This window comes from Chrysemys picta, chromosome 3 (assembly GCF_011386835.1).
Source record: "Chrysemys picta bellii isolate R12L10 chromosome 3, ASM1138683v2, whole genome shotgun sequence".
Taxonomy (NCBI): Eukaryota; Metazoa; Chordata; order Testudines; family Emydidae; genus Chrysemys; species Chrysemys picta.
In genome coordinates this window covers 85,586,425-85,606,618 of record NC_088793.1, presented here as the reverse complement: position 1 = coordinate 85,606,618, position 20,194 = coordinate 85,586,425, and the positions used below count along the sequence as shown (strand labels likewise).

General features: G+C 48.9%; 1 protein-coding gene across 3 annotated transcripts in view; it reads left to right on the top strand.

The window, feature by feature from the left end:
* Positions 1–20,194, top strand: part of METTL24 (methyltransferase like 24) — a 90,407-nt gene that overhangs the window by 18,155 nt on the left and 52,058 nt on the right. The window contains exon 2 of one of the 3 annotated variants that reach the window (XM_024102476.3): positions 13,346–13,715. The exons of the other annotated variants lie outside the window; for them this stretch is intronic. Coding sequence (XP_023958244.1) covers positions 13,713–13,715 — 3 coding nt within the window. The 5' untranslated portion in view covers positions 13,346–13,712. The remainder of the gene's footprint in view (positions 1–13,345; positions 13,716–20,194) is intronic. 3 annotated transcript variants of the gene reach the window in all.

The window sequence follows — 20,194 nt, the reverse complement described above, 5'->3', positions numbered from 1 at the left end:
GGGTGGGGCTGGGGCGGGGCCGGGGCCCATGGAGTGTCCTCTTTTTGGACACTTAAAATATGGTAACCCTATCATTTGTAAACTTTCAGCAATTATTGTGCATGTACAGACCCACCATTTTGCTGTGTATATTGACCAAGATACAATCTCTTTCCATTTCAGTTGCCATGTTGTAGCCTGCAGCACTTCTAATTAGAATTAAACCACAAATTATTTTTTCAATTTGATTTATGCCTCCATTTTCAGAAAGTGTTACTTTTTTTAACAAAATCAGTTCACTTAGAGTGCATGGCAGTCTGGGGCAGCAAGTGCCTCTTAAGGGCTGTCAAGCAAGCCCCTCTGGTACTGGGTGATGCTCAGAGCTGTATTAATTGGCTCTGGAAGCAGTCACATCCTGCCCTCTCCAGGCAGAAGGGGGCTTGAGGCAATGCAGAACCTTGAAGGAGTTGGCTGTCTGGAGAACAAGGAGTAATAGGAGGGAGTTAGATGAAGTTGGCTCTCAAACAAATCAAGAAACACACATATGTAAACCACCTTTGGTTATTAATTTTTTTTCTCTTACACAACACATATCAAAAATTTTTATTTAAGTATATAAAAACTCTTAATGCCAGGGGAACTTTAATCCATGCACCTCTTTCTGTATGTAAGCTTGAATATGGCAAATAGACATATTACACAAGAGACCTTGATTGTGTATATATTTTATCACTAGCTGATGTTGGCACAAGGCTTTGTTTTTCAGCCTGAAGTTTCATGATCCAGTTTTATGCTAACACACTGTTTTTATAAGACTGTAGACCTCCTGTGGGATGGATTCTGTACGTGATCTTTTCACTCTACTGCATGAAACTAATACCTCTAGAGAATGAAGCTATTATTCAAGGTTTTGATACAAAGAAGACAGTGTGCGCGTGCGCACTGCCATCAAAGGCTTTAGAAACATCCTGTCTCAGATTAAGTCTAAGAAAGCTAAAAATGGGGAGACAGGATTTTCATTATTAGGTTAACTGATCCATTATGGGCCTGATCCAGCAAGCAGAACTCCCACTTTAATCGTTAGGAATGATGTGCTCAGAGGCATTGTAGAATTGAGTCCCAAGTGTGTTATCCTGGGTCTTGCTGTGGCCAATGCCTAAGGATAAGATTTTGCCATGGTTATTTTTAGTAAAAATCACGGGCAACAAACAGAAATTCACGGAAGCTCGTAACCTGTCTGTGACTTTTACTAAAAATAACAGGGGGGCTGACTGCGGGGGGTGGGGAGGATGGGGGATGACAGCTCCAGCCCTGGCCAGCCACGGTGGCAGCTGATACCGGCATCTGACAGCTCCAGTGCCCCTCGTGTGGCCCGGAGCCCTGGGGCCCGCTCTGCCCAGGATGGCTCAGAGCCCTGAGGCTGGTGGCTCGGAGCCCTGGGGCCAGCATCTCCAAGTCCCCACTGCCTGTGCCCACTCAGAGCTCCGGGGCCCCTGCCGCTTGCAGTGGTTGAGAGTTCCCAGGCCCCCACCCCGAGCGGCTGATCACACCAGTCCTGCCATCTTGGGGCTGGGGCTGAAGCTGAAGAAAATGTCACGGAGGTCTCTGAAAGTCACAGAATCTGTGACCTCCATGACTAAATCTTATCCTTACCAGTGCCTGAGGACACGGCAACCCCTTCCTTCTCCCCATCACCCTCCCCACCTTCTGAGGATGCCCCTAACCAGTTGTGCAATGCTGTACATGGGTAAAAACTTTATATGTAAAGATATCACGCCTAGAAAGCAAATAGTTCAGCCATATAAAGATGTGATACGTGTAAAACCAGGCACTTTAGAAAGACTTAGCTATTTTAGTAGTTCACTCAAAGCATATATGGAGCTGTAAAAATCAATCCTATTTGCTTTTGAAGCATCTGTTTAAATGAAAGCTCACTGAAGATGTCCCAGCTCTGTAATGATGCTACTTCTTTGCAAGTAGTGGGTAAGTCATTATGGATATACCTAATGCAAACTTGTAATACTGCTGATGATTAGTATGGGGAAAACTAACATGGCACACCTTAAATGGATTAAAAGCTGCCTATCTGACAGATCTCAAAATGTAAATGGGGAATCATCATCAAATGGGTGTATTTCTAGTGGGGTCCTGCAGGAATTGGTTCTTGACCTGATTAGACACAAAATCATAACTGTTAAAGTTTGCAGATGACACAAAAATTGGGGGAGTGGTAAATAATGAAGAGGACAGGTCACTAATACAGAACAATCTGGATTGACTGGAAGCAAACGTTACGTGTTTTAATGTGGTAAATGGAAATGTTACAGCTGGGAACAAACAATTGTAGGCCATACTTACAAGATAGGGGACAATATTGTGGGAAGCAGTGACTCTGAAAAAAATTTGGAGGTCGTGGTTGATAATCAGCTGAATATGAGCTCCCAGTGTGACTGTTGAAAGGGTGAATGTGATCCTTGGATAAATAAACAGTGGAATCTTGAGTAGGACTAGAGAGGTTTATTTTACCTCTGCATTTATCATAGAAGATTAGGGTTGGAAGAGATCTCAGGAGGTCATCTAGTCCAACCCCCTACTCAAAGCCGGACCAACCCCAACTAAATCATCTCAGCCAGGGCTTTGTCAAGCCGGGCCTTAAAAACCTCTAAGGATCATAGGCGTGCGCAGCACATTTCATTAGGGTGTGCACCCAGGGATTTTATTTATTTATTTATTTTAAAGGTGAACATCATAAAGGTTGGGGTGCGGGAGGGAGTGCGGGGTGTGGGAGGGGGTGCAGTGTACAGGAAGGGGATCAGGGCAAGGGATTGGGGCAGAGGAGGGGTGCGGGGTATATGAGGGGGCTCAGGGAAGGGGGTTGGGGTGCAGGAGGGGTGTGGAGTGCAGGAGGGGTGCAGTGTGCAGGAGGGGGCTCAGGGCAGGGGGTTGGGGTGCAGGAGGGGTGCGGAGTGCAGGAGGGGTGCAGTGTGCAGGAGGGGGCTCAGGGCAGGGGGTTGGGGTGCAGGAGGGATGCGGAGTGCAGCAGGGGGCTCAGGGAAGGGGGTTGGGGTGCAGGAGGGGTGCAGAGTGCAGCAGGGGGCTTAGGGCAGGGGGTTGGGGTGTGAGGTGCAGGCAGGGGGCTTAGGGCAGGGAGTTGGGGTACAGGAGAGGTGCGGGGTGCGATAGGGGGCTCAGGGCAGGGAGTTGGGGGGTGGGGTGCAGGCAGGGGGCTCAGGGCAGGGGGTTGGAGTGCATGGGGTGCATGAGGGATGCGAGGTGCAGGCAGGAGGCTTAGGGCAGGGAGTTGGGGTGCATGGGGGTGCAAGGTGCAGCAGGGGGCTCAGGGCAGGGAGTTGGGGCGGGGTGCAGGAGGGGGCTCAGGGCAGGGGGTTGGGGTGCAGGAGGGGTGCGGAGTGCAGCAGGGGGCTCAGGGCAGGGGGCTGGGGTGTGAGGTGCAGGCAGGGGGCTTAGGGTAGGGGGTTGGGGTACAGGAGAGGTGTGGGGTGCAGGAGGGGGCTCAGGGCAGGTAGTTGGGGGGTGGGGTGCAGGCAGGGGGCTCAGGGCAGGGGGTTGGAGTGCATGGGGTGCATGAGGGATGCGAGGTGCAGGCAGGGGGCTTAGGGCAGGGAGTTGGGGTGCATGGGGTGCAGGGTGCAGCAGGGGGCTCAGGGCAGGGAGTTGGGGCGGGGTGCAGGAGGGGGCTCAGGGCAGGGGGTTGGGGTGCGAGGTGCAGGCAGGGGGCTTAGGACAGGGGGTTGGGGTACAGGAGGGGTGTGGGGTGCAGGAGGGGGCTCAGGGCAGGGAGTTGGGGTGCAGGAGGGATGTGGCAGGGGGCTCAGGACAGGGAGTTGGGGTGCAGGAGGGTGCAGCAGGGGGCTCAGGGTAGGGGTTGGGGTGCAGGAGGGGTGTGAGGTGCAGGCAGGGGGCTCAGGGCAGGGAGTTGGGGGACGGGATGCAGGAGGGGTTCAGGGTCCAGCCTGGCACAGCTTACCTGCAGCGGCGCGCTCCCTGCCTGCCTGTCTGCCCTGGCCCCACGCTGTGCCGTTCACCACGTCCCTGTGCGGCCCCTGGGGTGGGCACAGGGCTCCGCACGCTGCCCTTGCCACGCCTCCAGGTACCTCCCCCGAAGCTCTCATTGGCCGCGGTTCCCCGTTCCCGGACAATGGGAGCTGCGGGGGGTGGTGCCTGGAGCAACGCACGGAGTCCTCTGTTCCTCCTACCCCCAGGGCCCCAGGGACGTGGTGCCGTGATGGCTGCTTCTGAGAGCGGTGCAGGGCCTGCGCCACCACAGGGGGCAAATCCCGTGGGCCAGATCCAAAGCCCTGAGGGGCTGGATCCGGCCTGCAGGCATTAGGGTGTGCCTGGGCACACCTGGCACACCCCATGCGCATGCCTATGCTAAGAATGGAAATTCCACCACCTCCCTAGGTAACCCATTCCAGTACTTCACCACCCTCCTAGTGAAATAGTTTTTCCTAATATCCAACCTAGACCTTCCCAACTGCAACTTGAGACCATTGCTCCTTGTTCTGTCATCTGCCACCACAGAGAACAGCCGAGCTCCATCTTCTTTGGAACCTCCCCTTCAGGTAGTTAAAGGCTGCTGTCAAATCCCCCCTCACTCTTCTCTTCTGCAGACTAAATAAGTCCAGTTCTCTCAGCCTCTCCTCATAAGTCATGTGCCCCAGCCCCCTAATCATTTTCATTGCCCTCTGCTGAACTCTTTCCAATTTGTCCACATCCTTTTTGTAGTGGGGGGCCCAAAACTGGACACAATAATCCAGATGTGGCCTTACCAGCGCTGAATAGAGGGGGTAATCACTTCCCTCGGTCTGCTGGCAATGCTTCTACTAATGCAGCTCAATATGCCATTAGCCTTCTTGGCAACAAGGGCACACTGTTAACTCATATCCAGCTTCTTGTCCACTGTAATCCCCAGTCCTTTTCTGCAGAACTGCTGCTTAGCCAGTTGGTCCCCAACCTTTAGCAATGCCTGGGATTCTTCCGTCCTAAGTAAAGGACTCTGCATTTGTCCTTATTGAACCTCATCAGATTTCTTTTGGCCCAATCCTCCAATTTGTCTAGGCCACTCTGGACCTTATCCCTACCCTCCAGCATATCTACCTCGCCTCCTGGCTTAGTGTTATCCGTGAACTTGCTGAGGGTGCAATCCATCACATGATCCAGATCATTAATGAAGATGTTGAACAAACCCAGCCCGAGGACCAACTCCTGGGGCACTATGCTTGATACCGGCTGCCAACTAAACATCAAGCTATTGATCACTACCCATTGAGTCCAATGATCTAGCCAGCTTTCTACCCACCTTATAGTCCATTCATCCAATCCATACTTCTTTAACTTTCTGGCAAGAATACTGTGGGAGACCATATCAAAAGCTTTGCTAAAGTCAAGGTGTATCACATCCACCGCTTTCTCCATATCCACAGAGCCAATTATCTCATCATAAAAGGCAATCAGGTTGATCAGGCATGACTTACCCTTGGTAAATCCATGTTGGCTGTTCCTGTCCTCCAAGTGCTTCAAAATGGATTCCTTGAGGAATCCATGATTTTTCTGGGGACTGAAGTCAGGCTGACCGGTCTGTAGTTCCCCGGATTCTCCTTCTTCCCTTTTTTAAAGATGAGCACTATATTTGCCTTTTTCCAATCATCCTGAGTCTCCCCCAATCACCACGAGTTTTCAAAGATAATGGCAAATGGCTCTTCAGTCACATCAGCCAACTCCCTCAGCACCCTCAGATGCATTGCATCTGGCACCATGAACTTGTGCATTTCCAGCTTTTCTAAATAGTCCTTAACCTATTCTTTCACCACTAAGGGCTGCTCACCTCCTCCCCATACTGTGCTGCCCAGTGCAGCAGTCTGGGAGCTGACCTTGTCTATGAAGACCGAGGCAAAAAAAGCATTGAGTACTCCAGCTTTTTCCACATCATCTGTCACTAGGTTGCCTCTCCCATTCAGTAAGTGTCCCACACTTTCCCTGACCACCTTCTTGTTGCTAACATAGTACTGGTGCAACCACAGCTGGAATACTATGTCCAGTTCTGGTGCCCACAATTCAAGAAAGATGCTGATCAATTGGAGAGGATTCAGAGAAGAGCTACAAGAATGATTAAAGAATTAGAAAACATGCCTTTTAGTGGTTTACTCAAGGAGCTCTATCTATGTAGTTTAATAAAGAGAAAGTTAAGTCGTGACCTGATTACAATCTATAAGTACCTACATAGGAAACAAATATTTAACAATGGGCTCTTAAATCTAGCAGAGAAAGGTATATTGCAATCAATTGCTGGGAGTTGAAGCTAGACAAATTCAGCCTGGAAATAACGTGAAAGTAATTAATCATTGGAACAATTTACCAGAGGTCATGGTGGATTCTCCATCATTGACAATTTTTAAATCAAGATCAGATGTTTTTCTAAAGATCTACTGTAGGAATTATTTTGGAGAAATTCTATGGCCTGTGTTATACATGAGATCATATGAGATGATCACAGTGGTCCCTTCTGGCCTTGGAATCTATGAATCAACGCCAGGAATACTTTGTCAAGACTGAGATGTGTTTATTCTTCTATTGTATTCTCTTATGTCTTCCATAGACATCTCCATTTGGGGAGGGGGGATTTGTGTTGCTTAATCCATGTATTCCCCTCCTGGATATAAAGCATTAAGTAATATTTATCCCTGTTGAAGATTTTTTTAATCTTTTGCACCACCTTCCTTCTATAAAATCCAATTAAACGTTAATTGCATCTCATAGTCATGTCAAGTGAGCACAGCAATTTCAGTGGTAGCATGGTGTATGCATGTGGTAGATACAGTATCATTAAACTGATAAAACTCAGTAAAACTGCACCTGAATGACAGCTGATTACAAGCAAGAGTCTTTCAGATCAGACAGGGTGAAACTAGAAATATTCTGAATAAATCAGAGCGGTAGGGTGAGGGTGGGGGAATCATTTGTTTCCATGGCTTACAAATATTTATAGATATTGATGGTATTTCTTAACACACAAGTGTTGCATTCTTCTTTGCTCCGGGCTCAAATGTAAAAAATTCTTATTACATACTTAGAGGATTATATATTTTCTCTCAATTAAGATGCCTGTGCATAAGCTGATTGAGTCTTCCATTTCTTTCTTGGAAGCAGTAGGCATTTTGGCAGCAAATTGTGATTTTTTTTTTGAAAGGTTTTGCTCATACACATTGCTGATAATTAAGCCTTACATCATGAGACTGCTAAACAAAAAAAATATTTAAAAGCATAATTAAGCATTACATCATGAGGCTGTCAAACAAAAAAATTATTTAAAAGTCAAAAAAAAGCACTTATAAAGATCAAACACATGGGATCACGGAAAACTTCCTAACTAACTCCCTTTTAAAATTCAAATACCAAAAGCAAACATTTTTTGAAATGTAACCAGGAAACAGATCGTGGGTATGTCTCATAGTTTAGACTAAAATGTTATTGAAAGTTCCTGGATTTTGGGCAGTCCTTTACTCTGTAATTGAGGAAATTGCTAAAAAGAAAGTTCAGGTCTGAAGGTACGTACACACATTTATGCTTCATTAAGCATTGTACATATGATTCAAGTTCTGCCCTCTTATTCTAGCATAGGAAAAGATGATTCCTTGGTGATTTTGGCTGCCTGGCAGTTTGAATTACCTCACTACAACCTGGATTTGTTGCTCCATGATTTACAATTTGTGTTTTTAAGCATAGGCTAGGAAAACCTGCACCTGACCTTTAATCTGGCCTTTGTATATGCCGAGTTAAACTTTATATTATGGCTTCAAAATTTTAGCAGGACAAATGACACCATGTGTATGCTGCAGATTATTAATAGATTATCAGATGATTGTCACAGATGGCCGTTGACGGAGAAAATGTGGAAGTAAATGATCTCCAGGGGAAAATCATTGTGGGTCAGATTAGTACCAAAGAGAAGTTGGCCATATGTCTGAAATGTCTGAAAGCCCATCCCATCCCGAGACCTTCAAATGAACTGTCATGTTATTTCAAGTAACCAAGAACAATATTACAAGACTTTCTTTGTTTTAATGTTACTCTGTCTACTGAATCTCTATAGTGCATCCTGGGTCCTATTGCAGTGAGTCTTAGAAAATATCCTCAGGATAACCTTTCTCTTGCTGTCCATTACAATTCTTGGGTTTCAAGAGTCAACTTGTAAAGGGACCAGGGCCGGCTCCAGGCACCAGCCCTCCAAGCATGTGCTTGGGGCGGCACCTGGAGTGGGGCGGCACTCACCTGGGGACAGCGGGGCTGTGGCCGGGCTCTCCGCCCTCCTCCCGGCGCTCCGGCCGGTCGGGGAGAGCGGAGCCGCGCCGGGCTCTCCGCCCTCCTCCCGGCGCTCCAGCCGGTTGGGAAGAGCGGGGCCGCGGCCGGGCTCTCCGCCCTCCTCCCGGCGCTCCGGCCGGTCGCGGGGAGCAGGGCCACGGCTGGGCTCTCTGCCCTCCTCCCGGCGCTCCGGGCGGTCATAGAATATCAGAGTTGGAAGGGACCTCAAGAGGTCATCTAGTCCAACCCCCTGCTCAAAGCAGGACCAGTTCCCAGCTAAATCATCCCAGCCAGGGCTTTGTCAAGCCGGGCCTTAAAAACCTCCAAGGAAGGAGACTCCACCACCTCCCTAGGTAACGCATTCCAGTGTTTCACCACCCTCCTAGTGAAATAGTTTTTCCTGATATCCAACCTGGACCTCCCCCACTGCAACTTGAGACCATTGCTCCTTGTTCTGTCATCTGCCACCACTGAGAACAGCCGAGCTCCATCCTCTTTGGAACCCCCCTTTAGGTAGTTGAAGGCTGCTATCAAATCCCCCCTCATTCTTCTCTTCTGGAGACTAAACAATCCCAGTTCCCTCAGCCTCTCCTCATAAGTCATGTGCTCCAGACCCCTAATCATTTTTGTTGCCCTCTGCTGGACTCTTTCCAATTTTTCCACATCCTTCTTGTAGTGTGGGGACCAAAACTGGACACAGTATTCCAGATGAGGCCTCACCAATGTCGAATAAAGGGGAACGATCACGTTCCTCGATCTGCTGGCAATGCCCCTACTTATACAGCCCAAAATGCCGTTAGCCTTCTTGGCAACAAGAGCACACTGTTGACTCATATCCAGCTTCTCGTCCACTGTGACCCCTAGGTCCTTTTCTGCAGAACTGCTACCTAGCCATTCGGTCCCTAGTCTGTAGCAGTGCATGGGATTCTTCCGTCCTAAGTGCAGGACTCTGCACTTGTCCTTGTTGAACCTCATCAGGTTATTTTCGGACCAATCCTCTAATTTGTCTAGGTCCCTCTGTATCCGATCCCTACCCTCTAGTGTATCTACCACGCCTCCTAATTTAGTGTCATCTGCAAACTTGCTGAGAGTGCAGTCCACACCATCCTCCAGATCATTAATAAAGATATTAAACAAAACCGGCCCCAGGACCGACCCTTGGGGCACTCCGCTTGAAACCGGCTGCCAACTAGACATGGAGCCATTGATCACTACCCATTGAGCCCGACGATCTAGCCAGCTTTCTATCCACCTTACAGTCCATTCATCCAGCCCATACTTCTTTAACTCGGGGAGAGCGGGGCCCCGGCCAGGCTTGGCACCCTCCCCTGCCGCGCTCCCTGCCTGGGGGGGTGGGGGGGCGGTGGGCAGGAGGCTTTTTTGCCTGGGGCGGCAAAAAAGCCAGAGCCGGCCCTGAAAGGGACCATAGTTAAATGTATCCAAAGAGTTATTTTTATTATGGTAATTTCAAGGCAGTAGTTGTCTTGTGTATGTAAGGCTTGGTCTACACTCACCCCCCAAATCGAACTAAGGTACGCAACTTCACCTACGTGAATAACGTAGCTGAAGTTCGAAGTACCTTAGTTCGATCTTACCTCGGTCCACACGCGGCAGGCAGGCTCCCCCATCGACTCCGCGGTACTCCTCTCGTCTAGCTGGAGTACCGCAGTTGACAGCGAGCACTTCCGGGTTCGACTTATCGCGTCCAGACAAGACACGATAAGTCGAACCCAGAACTTCGATTGCCAGCCGCCGAACTAGCGGCTGGGTGTAGACATACCCTTAGTGAAGAGAGTAAATGTAAAAACACAGAAATCTCAGGTTGCCATTTCAATTTTTCACGTGCTTTCAGCTCTAGAATGTCTCTTTGTGCAGCAGCTGGCCCATTTGTTGGGAATGGAATCAGCAGATAATATGAACACTATAGAAACATAAACATGGTGCCTCAATGGATCTATCCTTAATATGAAGAGAGAGGACAGTCTTGTGATTAAGGAGTTGGACTGGAATTCAGGAGATCTGGATTCATTTCCTGTCTTGCAAACTTCCTGTGTTACATTGGGGAAGCTTTTTTGTTTGCTTTGGTTCACTATCTGTATAATGTTGATAATAATACTTCCTTTGTCTGTCTTGTCTATTTGGTTTGTATGCTCTGTGGGGCGGAGACTGTCTCTCAGTACATGTTTGTGCCGTGAAATGATGTGGAAAAAGCTGAAGTATTCAATGCTTTTTTTGCCTTGGTCTTCACAGACAAGGTCAGCTCCCAGACTGCTGCACTGGGCAACATAGTTTGGGGAGAAGGCGAGCAGCCCTAAGTGGTGAAAAAACAGGTTAAAGACTATTTAGAAAAGCTGGACATGCACAAGTCCATGGGTCCAGATCTAATGCATCCAAGGGTGCTAAGGGAGTCGGCTGATGTGATTGCAGAGCCATTGGCCATTATCTTTGAAAATTAGTGGCGATCAGGGGAGGTCCTGAACGATTGGAAAAAGGCAAATGTAGTGCCCATATTTAAAAAAAGGGAAGAAAGAGAACCCGGGGAACTACAGACCGGTCAGCCTGACTTCAGTCCCCAGAAAAATCATGGATTCCTCAAGGAATCCATTTTGAAGCACTTGGAGGACAGGAAGGTGATCAGGAACAGTCAACATGGATTCACCAAGGGCAAGTCATGCCTGACCAACCTGATTGCCTTCTATGATGAGATAACTGGCTCTGTGGATATAGGGAAAGCGGTGGATGTGATATATCTAGACTTTAGCAAAGCTTTTGATATGGTCTCCCACAGTATTCTTGCCAGGGAAAGTTAAAGAAGTATGGATTGGATGAATGGACTATAAGGTGGATAGAAAGCTGGCTAGAATGTCGGGATCAATGACTCCATGTCTAGTTGGCAGCTGGTATCAAGCGGAGTACTCCAGCAGTTGGTCCTGGGGCCGGTTTTGTTCAACATCTTTATTAATGATCTGGATGATGAGTGAATTGCACCCTCAGCAAGTTCACAGATGACACTAAGCCTGGGGGAGCGGTAGATATGCTGCAGGGTAGGGATAGGGTCCAGAGTGACCTAGACAAATTGGAGGATTGGGCCAAAAGAAATCTGATAAGGTTCAACAAGGACAAGTGTAGAGTCCTGCACTTAAGAAGGAAGAATCCCATGCACGCTACAGGCTGGGTACCGACTAGCTAAGTAGCATTTCTGCAGAAAAGGACCTGGGGATTACAGTGAATGGCAGCAGCTCAGGTCAGCGTTAACCCATCTCCAAGCACAGTATCAGAGAGCCTCCTAGGTTTACAATGGAGAGCGAACCAATCAAGCTTTTTGCAAAGCGAGCCGCTTTCTGGTCACAGAAGCACAGCCAAATTTTGGTGACTCTCCGGTGAGAGGGAAGTAAAACCATGGACTTTCAGCAAAAGCACCAGGAATGACCACGTGTACCAAGAGAACTCAAAAAAGGCAGCTCTGCAGATTTTCCGGACAGGTGATCAGTGCAGGGGGCATATTAAGAGGCTGAAGAACGAGTAATGGAAGACCAAGGACAAGAACTTTGTCCAACTCACCAACAACATGCTCATTTTATGATGACTTTGACTGGATTCTGGGCACTGTGCCCAGCACAGAGCCAACCATGCTTCATGATGACCTGGTCAGCTGGGATCAGGTTGAACCCAGCATGGGGACTGATGGGAGTCAGCAGCAGGCTCCCAGTGAGGAGTATGAAGTGACTCTTTTAATGAAACCAGTCCCAGAGCAGGCTGTGAATGAGGAACAACAGAAACTTCTTGGTCCCTATTCGGAAGAGTTGTTTGATCCCCACCCTGAGGAACAGCCCACTGCTGAGCTTGCAGAAAACCCGGTGGAGACAGAAGCTGCCCCAGAGCCCAGTATGTGTATGACTCAAATGTACAGTTTATTATTACAGTAATGGGGGGCTGGGATTTCTGGGGGTAGGAAGAAGCATTGATAAGCCCTGGCTACCAGCATGTGGCCACTAATGACAGATTGTATCACAGCACCTGGGCGTCCCCTCTTTCCCTTCCCCCTACACATCGAATTCAAAATGGCGACTTGGAATTTCAAACATTCATAAACAGCTGTAAAGGTTACTTTAACTAAATCACAGCTGTTTATTAGGGTCAGTCATGTTTTCCTTTCAGTAATAAGAAACTTGACACTCTGTAATCACTCTTCCAGGGTCTATGGAGCCACCTGTAAACAGTGAACTGAATTGGTGTGTTTGGGAAACAGTATTCTATTCCCAAACCTAGTCCATTTCAGTTAGAAGTAATCCATGCAGTCTGCAGGTCACCAAATCATTTCTCCCAAGTACAAGTGGGGTGACAGTTTTGTCCCCACTGCTGCAGATTTCAGAGTGTTTGTGTGCAGCAATAACAGGGTAAGCCATGTGTGAGCTAGCACAGCATCATGTTAATTCCCTCATGGATTCTGACTCAATCCTGGCTGCTGATAGCTGCAAACTATTCCTGAAGCAGGACCTCCGGACAGTTAGTCACATTGCGGGGAAGGGTGTATTTTCTAGGTCCCCCATATAGTCCACTCCACTCTGACTAGTCCACTCCACTCACAAATGTGCTCTTTGGTCACTATACGTTTCAATACTTCTGCTACATACACTGCAGGTTTCCCTCCAGCAGCTAGGAATAACATCTCCCTTTGCCATTAGGCACCACACGAACAGTTATGTCTTCCAAAATATGAAAGGCCGGACAAGACAGAAAAAGCCTTTTGCAATAAGGGCATTATATAACCTGCCCCTGCTTCATATGGCAATTAGTTAGGAAATTTTTATGAAACAGAAAAAAGTTATAATTTTAAACTTATGATTGTTTCTGCACTTACGTAACTGCGATTAACAAGGCTGTCCAGAGACAGTATGAGGACTGAGGCATCTCCTTTACAATATGTGTTAGTTCACTTTAGAAATGTTACATTTTATATCCTTGAGATGCCACCAAAATTAATTCAGTGCTCCTCCACTGAGCTGGTGTGGACAATAACTCTCCGTTTCTTGTCCTATTTCAGGACCCTCAAACTATACTGCCTACTTCTTCTTCGGGAACTTTATCTGTGGCCCAGCATACCTCCACAGACTGTTCCAAAAAGAAGCATTTCTGTGATGAAGTTATGGTCGAAGTTCTTGCAAGGGCAGACCAGCAGGTCCAGTACCAGAAGAAGAGGGACAGCATGTTGACAGGCAGGAGGAAAGGTTGAGGCTCGCCACACAGGTAGAGGACAGGGTTTCAGCAAGGGAGCAGAGACTTCCAAAGCAGTTCCTGGAACAGGAACGGAGACTAAGGGAGGAGGACAGTGCTCAACAGAGAGAACTGTTTCAGCAACTTATCTTCATAATGGCTGCAATAGTCACATCTCTTGCTGCCTCCCCAACTCCATGGTATGATCACGTGCAATGTACCCTCAGTCCTTCAGCAGCTTGAACAGCTCTGTGTCAGGATGGCCCATGCATTCAGGACTCATGAGTGGCTGGGCAGGGCAACTAAACCCCGTGCAGCCATCCTTCATCAACGCCTGTCCGGTGGAAACCTTCCCTCCCTTCTTCCACTGCTAAGTGGGGGAAAATGTGTAAAGAAGGGAAAGAAGAATGTGGGGTCAGCGGTGATGTAGCAGTAGGGGGATTGTGTTGTGTATTAACTATTTTCTGCTCTTTTTGTGTGTGTGTGTGTGTGTGTGTGTGTGTGTGTGTGTGTGTAGGGTTTGTAATGGCAGCTGGCCTGCCGAACGCTGTGTGTGTTTTACTATTTTAAGACATGTTTACAAATAATGTTTATATTTTCAAGAAAGTGTATTGCTATCTCTGCATCACATCATACAATCATGATTGAGATGACAGAGCTAAAAATGTGTTTAGGAGCAATTAAGCACCAGTAAGAAAACCGTATTCCTCTATTTAGCTTGATACCTCAATTCACATTTCAGTACATTCCATTCTACCTTCTCCCCCCACACACACAACCAAATTCATTATTCATCATGTCATTCAGACTTACATCGCATGTCAGTCACTCACATCTCTCCCAAGCACTGCCCCGCACCAAAAAATTAATAAGCCACTTTCCCCCCACAAGCACATTCCTATGGGCACTATGCCCCCTCTTCCATTGGGCCATGCAAGTCCATAATGTGAGAACACATAGCACCCCTGACTTCTGCTGCCCAGGTGCAATTAGCTCCCTGAGTGGTAGCTGCAGTTTCTGGCTGGGGGTACCAATCCAGCGACCCTCATTGTCATAGGTCTATTCAGGGGGAAATGGCTCAACTCTGGCTTCACAAAAGTTGTGAAGAGCACAGCAAGCCACAGTCCTGCAATCAGCACTTATGACACTGGAATCCAAATGGACCTCCAATGGGATTTTAATCTGCCAAAAGCACATTTAGCTACCATCCTACACATGCTGAGAATGTAATTAAACCTTCTTTTGCCAGGGCCTCTGAAATTAGGGTGTGGTTTTGTAAGTCAAAGCAAAAGGGATGCACGGGCTCCCCCACAATAACAGTGGGGACAGTAACGCCGTTTAAGTAAATGTCATTTGGTGGGAATAGTGTCCCAGCCTATCTATGAATGTAGACTCCTGAGCAGCAAAAAACTCTAGCATTGTGAAGTTTTCAAGTACAGCCCATGTAAACATTCATAAATCTGCCTCGGTGGTCCACAAGGGCCTGCATAACCATGGAGCAGCACCCTTTCCAATTTGTGTACTCATCTGCTCCTTGAGGAGGGCAAACTATGGGCACATGAGTCCCATCAGTGGCCCTGGCACAGTTAGGAAACCCCATTCTCTCAGAGCCAGTAATTACCTCCGGAATATCTTTAATGCCTGCCACCCTGGGGTAACCCACACTCCTGATTGCCTCAGTTACCTATCACTTTATCCACGGTCGACTTTCCAACCCCAAACTGACTGGCAACAAACTTGTAGCAGCCAAGGGTAGCCAGCTTCCAGTACGTTATCACAACCTACTTCTGGACTGGCAAGGATGACTTCAGATGTGTCTCTTTATGCTGGGGACAAGCTGCTCACAAAGCTTCAGAAATGTAGCTTTCTTCATGTGAAAGTTCTGGATCTACTCCTGGTCATCCCAGGTCTGCATGATGATGTGATCCCACCCATCTGTGCTTGTGGCTTTGCTCCAGAAGTGGTGCTAGGTAGGGGGCATCAGCGGCTATGCAGTTATATTGAGCAGCATCTGTCAGTGCAAGTCTGAGATGCCAGGGTACTCTTCCTCCTCTGCCACCTCCTCTTCTTGCAGCTCCTTCAGGAAATCTGTCAGGTACCTTTGGGGGAACAGAAAACACCGCCAAAATGTCCACAGGCGCCTCCAATGCTGTGCCAGTTTTCTGACACGGGAGTGAAAGTGCAAGAAAGAGAAGTTCATCAAAAGGCACCTCATGCAGGTTGCTGGCTCCGAGAGCTGGGAGTGCATAGACCAAAATGACTGCTTGGCAGGCTGTTCAGACTTCCTATAACATGCAGGTCTGGTAGGAAAATTTTCCCACAGTGTACCACAGTCCTAGGGCTCGAGCAGCCACATTTTGGGGGGAAGGAGGCTCTTGGGACTCTGGGATATGATTACTTTGACTTGGATCTGCGCACTGCCATGTGGATGCCAGAACCCTAGATTCGAGCGCATGTTAGAAAAGTCTTAATGTAGGGTTAAAATACAATGTAGCTGCTCAAGTCTAGGGTTCCCTAACATGGGTCAGATGACTCAAGTCCCACTAACCCTGGGCTTACATTTCAGTGTAGACATACCCATGAGGGCTGTTACTCCCTCCCTTGCAGGGGTACAGATTGGGTCTTTGCTTCACCATCTACCATCCCAGGGTGCCAGCCAGCATAGCCAAGCTGATCTGGAGGGGGCAGTAATTTGCTATTGGCATAGACCCACTGGATCAATTTTGATCAGCTCCTGATGCAATGCAGCTTACTCAGAGCAGAATGTAATGTTGCAATCTAGTCCACTATGAGAAAAAAAAACAGAAAACATAGCGAGAGAATGCCACAGGGATTCTTTAACATCCCACTGTATGAAAGAGAATCTCATTTCAGACAGTTAATGCCAGAGTTTTATTTTCTCTGTCAACTAACCGTAAATATAACTTCTGGGTGCAATGCAACAATGAGTGCCCTGTAATTCCACTACGCTGTGGAGTACCTGCAGTCTTCTACACTTCCGAATAGCTGACTCAGCTGTTTGGGTGCCCATGGTTTTGCCTGAAAACTATTGCCAGATTTCATTCTCATTTCAGCTTTCAAACAAGTCAGATCTACAGCTTTCCTGTCATCACAAATGTTGTGTAGCCACATGAAATGTTTGAATCATTTTGAAAGATTCCATACTTTTTCCCTCCCAAAGTGTCCACTTAACTTTCTGACATCAGCAGTTTGAACATCACACTTTGAAATCAGAGCATCAATGGTCTGTGCCACAAGTGGGTTTCTTGATATTCTGGCTTCTGTGACATGCCGTGTGGGACACGGATTCTTATTTAACAGCAAAAAGTGAAAGAAAGCCAAAAAAACATGCGGGGGGGGGGGGGAGGGAGGAATGTAAACTCCTTGGCTGATGCTGCCAAAGTTTCTAAAATGTTCAGCATCTCTTCACTGTTACAACAAAAAAACAAAATGAAAAACCAAGAACAAAACTCTCCTGCAGATTACTTGGCTCATATTCACTCACAGACTGTGTTTACTTAGAAAGCAAAAATATGAACTTGTGATAGGAGTTCAAGGCAAAAGCTCCATCTGGTCTGGAGTTCCTGTCTAATAATCTTTGTCTTTGAGCTTCATCTTTCTTTCCTTTTTCTGTTCTTGCTAGGGTTGCCAACTGTCTAATCTCACAAACCCAAATGCCCTTCCCCTGCCCTGAGGCCATGCCCCTTCCCTGTGACCACGCCCTGCTCCTCCATCCCCCCTACCCCACCCTTACTCACTTTCACCGGGCTGTGGCAGGGGGTTGGGCTGTGGTAGGGGGTGTGGGCTCTGGGCTGGGGCCAAGAACTTTGGAGAGTGAGAGGGGGCTCTGGGCTGAGCCTGGGGCAGGAGGTTGGGGTGCAGGAGGGGGTGTGGGGTGCAAGCTCTTGGAGGGAGTTTGGATACTAGAGGGGACTCAAGGCTGGGGCGGGGATTGGGGTGTGGGAGGAGGTGAGGGGTGTGGGCTCTGGGAGGGAGTTTGGGTGCAGGAGGGGGCTCAGGGCTGGGGCAGGGATTGGGGTGTGGGAGGAGGTGAGGGGTGTGGGCTCTGGGAGGGAGTTTGGGTGCAGGAGGGGGCTCAGGGCTGGGGCAGGGGCTTGGGTTGCTGGAGGAGATGAGGGGTGCTGGCTCTCGGAGGGAGTTTGGGTGCAGGACGGGGTGTGGAGTGCAGGCTCTGGGAGGGGGCTCAGGGCTGGGGCAGGGATTGGGATGTGGGAGGGAGTTTGGGTGCAGGAGAGGGCTCAGGGCTGGAGCAGGGGTGCAGTAGGGGTGAAGGGTGTGGGCTGTGGCTGGGAGGCTCTTACCTCAGGTGGCTCCCGGTCAGCAACGCAGTGGGGATACGGCAGGCTCCCTGCTTGCCCTGGTCCTGCGTCGCTCCCAGAAGGGGCTGACACGTCTCTGCGGCCCTCTGAGGGGGCAGGGTCTCTGCGTGCTGTCTGTGCCCCGAGTGCCGAAGCTCCCATTGGCCGGGAACTGTGGCCAATGGGAGCTACAGGGGTGGAGTCTGCCTTAGCCCCGCTGCGCTCCCACCCGAGGTAAGCGGGGCAGGGGGCTGCATGTGCTGCCCTCTCAGTGCGCCGTTTCCGGAAGCCAATGGGAGCTGTGGAGTTGGCGCTGGGGGCAGGGGAAGCATGCGGAGATCCCCCAGCGGCCACAGGGATTTGCCGGCTGCTTCCAGGAGCAGCGTGGGGCCAGGGTAGGCAGGGAGCCTGCCTTAGTCCTGCTGCACTTCTAGTGGCCTAAAATCTCCTGAGCTGTCTTCAGTAGTCTCTGGGAGATAGGGCCTGATTCCAGGAGACTCCCGATGAAGCCGAGAGCTTTGGCAACCCTAGTTCTTGCCCATCTGCTATGTCCCCCATATCACTACAATGGTTCCTGTACCTGAGGAGAGAAGGCTGCAACTTCCTTTATAGCCTGTCAATGTTGCTGTGTCAGTGTGATGGAAGGCCCTTTCTTCCTCCTATGATTTCAGCTCTGACAGTGTTCAGTCTAGTCCAATTAGTTTTACTTCCTTTTACTTTATTGTTTTGAGACTTTCTTATTGAAATGAGACCCTGCTGGGATCACAATTTTTTGGTTTGTTTTTGTTTTGTTTGTTTACTTGATGCAAAACAGTGTTATGAAAAAGCCATGGTTGTCTTCCTGGAGTTTTCAGTTAATCACTAATGACCAAGGGAAGCTAGACACCACCTAACTTATTATAGGACTAATGGACTGTCACACTCCAAATAAGAATCTTTTTGGTGGGGCTCAGTCATAGGCAATTTGTCTTAATTTTAATATCCGATTTCTCCATATACTTTTGTGTATGTGTTTGAGGGAAAGAGCTAGATGAGGGATGGGCAAACTTTTTGGCCCGAGGGCCACATTGGGTTGCAAAACTGTATGGAGGGCTGAGTAGGGAAGGCTGTGCCTCCCCAAACAGCCTGGCCCCAACCCCCATCCACCCCTCCCACTTCCCGCCCCCTGACTGCACCTCTAACCCCCCCCATTCAACCCCTCCTGCTCCTTGTCCCCTAACTGCCCCCTCCTGGGAACCCCCACCCCTAACCACCCCCCAGAACCCCATCCCCTTTCAACCCCCCTGCTCCCAGTCCCCTGACTGCCCCGATCCCTATCCACACCCCTGCTTCCTGGCAGGCTCCCAAGGATCCCATGCCTATCGAACCCCCCCCCGTTCCCCATCTCCTGACCCCTATCCACACCCCCCATCCCCTGACAGGCCCCCCCGGGATGCCCATGCTTATCCAACCCCCCTGTTCCTCGTTCCCTGACTGCCCCCCCGAACCTCCATCCCATCCAACCGCCCCCTGTCCCCTGGCTGCCCCCTGGGACTCCCCGACCCTTATCAAACCCCCCCCCCCTGAGCCCCGGCCCCCTTACCATGCCATTCAGAGCAGCATGTCGGGCAGCCGCGCCACCTGGACGGAGCTAGACACACTGCCACGCTGCCCTGCAGGAGCGCGCAGCTCCGCCGCCCAGAGAGCTGCCCGCACAGTGGCGTGGCTGCGGGGGAGTGGGGACAGTAGGGGAGGGGCCGGGGGCTAGCCTCCCCAGCCGGGAGCTCAAGGGCTAGGCAGGACCATAGTTTGCCCACCTCTGAGCTAGATGTTTAAAATTTCTAAAATGATAAAAGCATGCTGCATTTAGGGAAGGTATTGTTGCTAGGAGTGCAACACCCTGTTGGTATGCAAACACATTTCTGAAAGACCTTTCGTGTCCTACTTTCTGTGGGAAGTGTTGTTTGAAAAGCTGACAGGATCTCCAAGGTTTTGAGCTGATGGACCCCTCACAGAGTATGAAAAGCATCCACTGAAATTAGTTCCCTGTGGAGATGAAAATAAGGAGTTATAATACTGTAGGCAACAATGCTGCCATTTTTCAGGAAAATAAAGAATTCTGATAACTCTTTTTAGGCTAACATGAAAGAATAAAGGACCTTTTCTTTTAAAAATGCAGAATACCGTATTGAATTATAAAGCTAGACTTTAAAAAAAGAAAAGCTACTGATTGTCGAGGTTTATTGTTGATAATTACTGTTTGCAGTGTAAAATCCCTGTATTACCAGAAACTGAAGCGGAATGGTATGTTCAACTACATTAAATTGTATAGTGATCTATTGTAGGATTTTAGCCATTCACATTCTGATTTTCTACATATC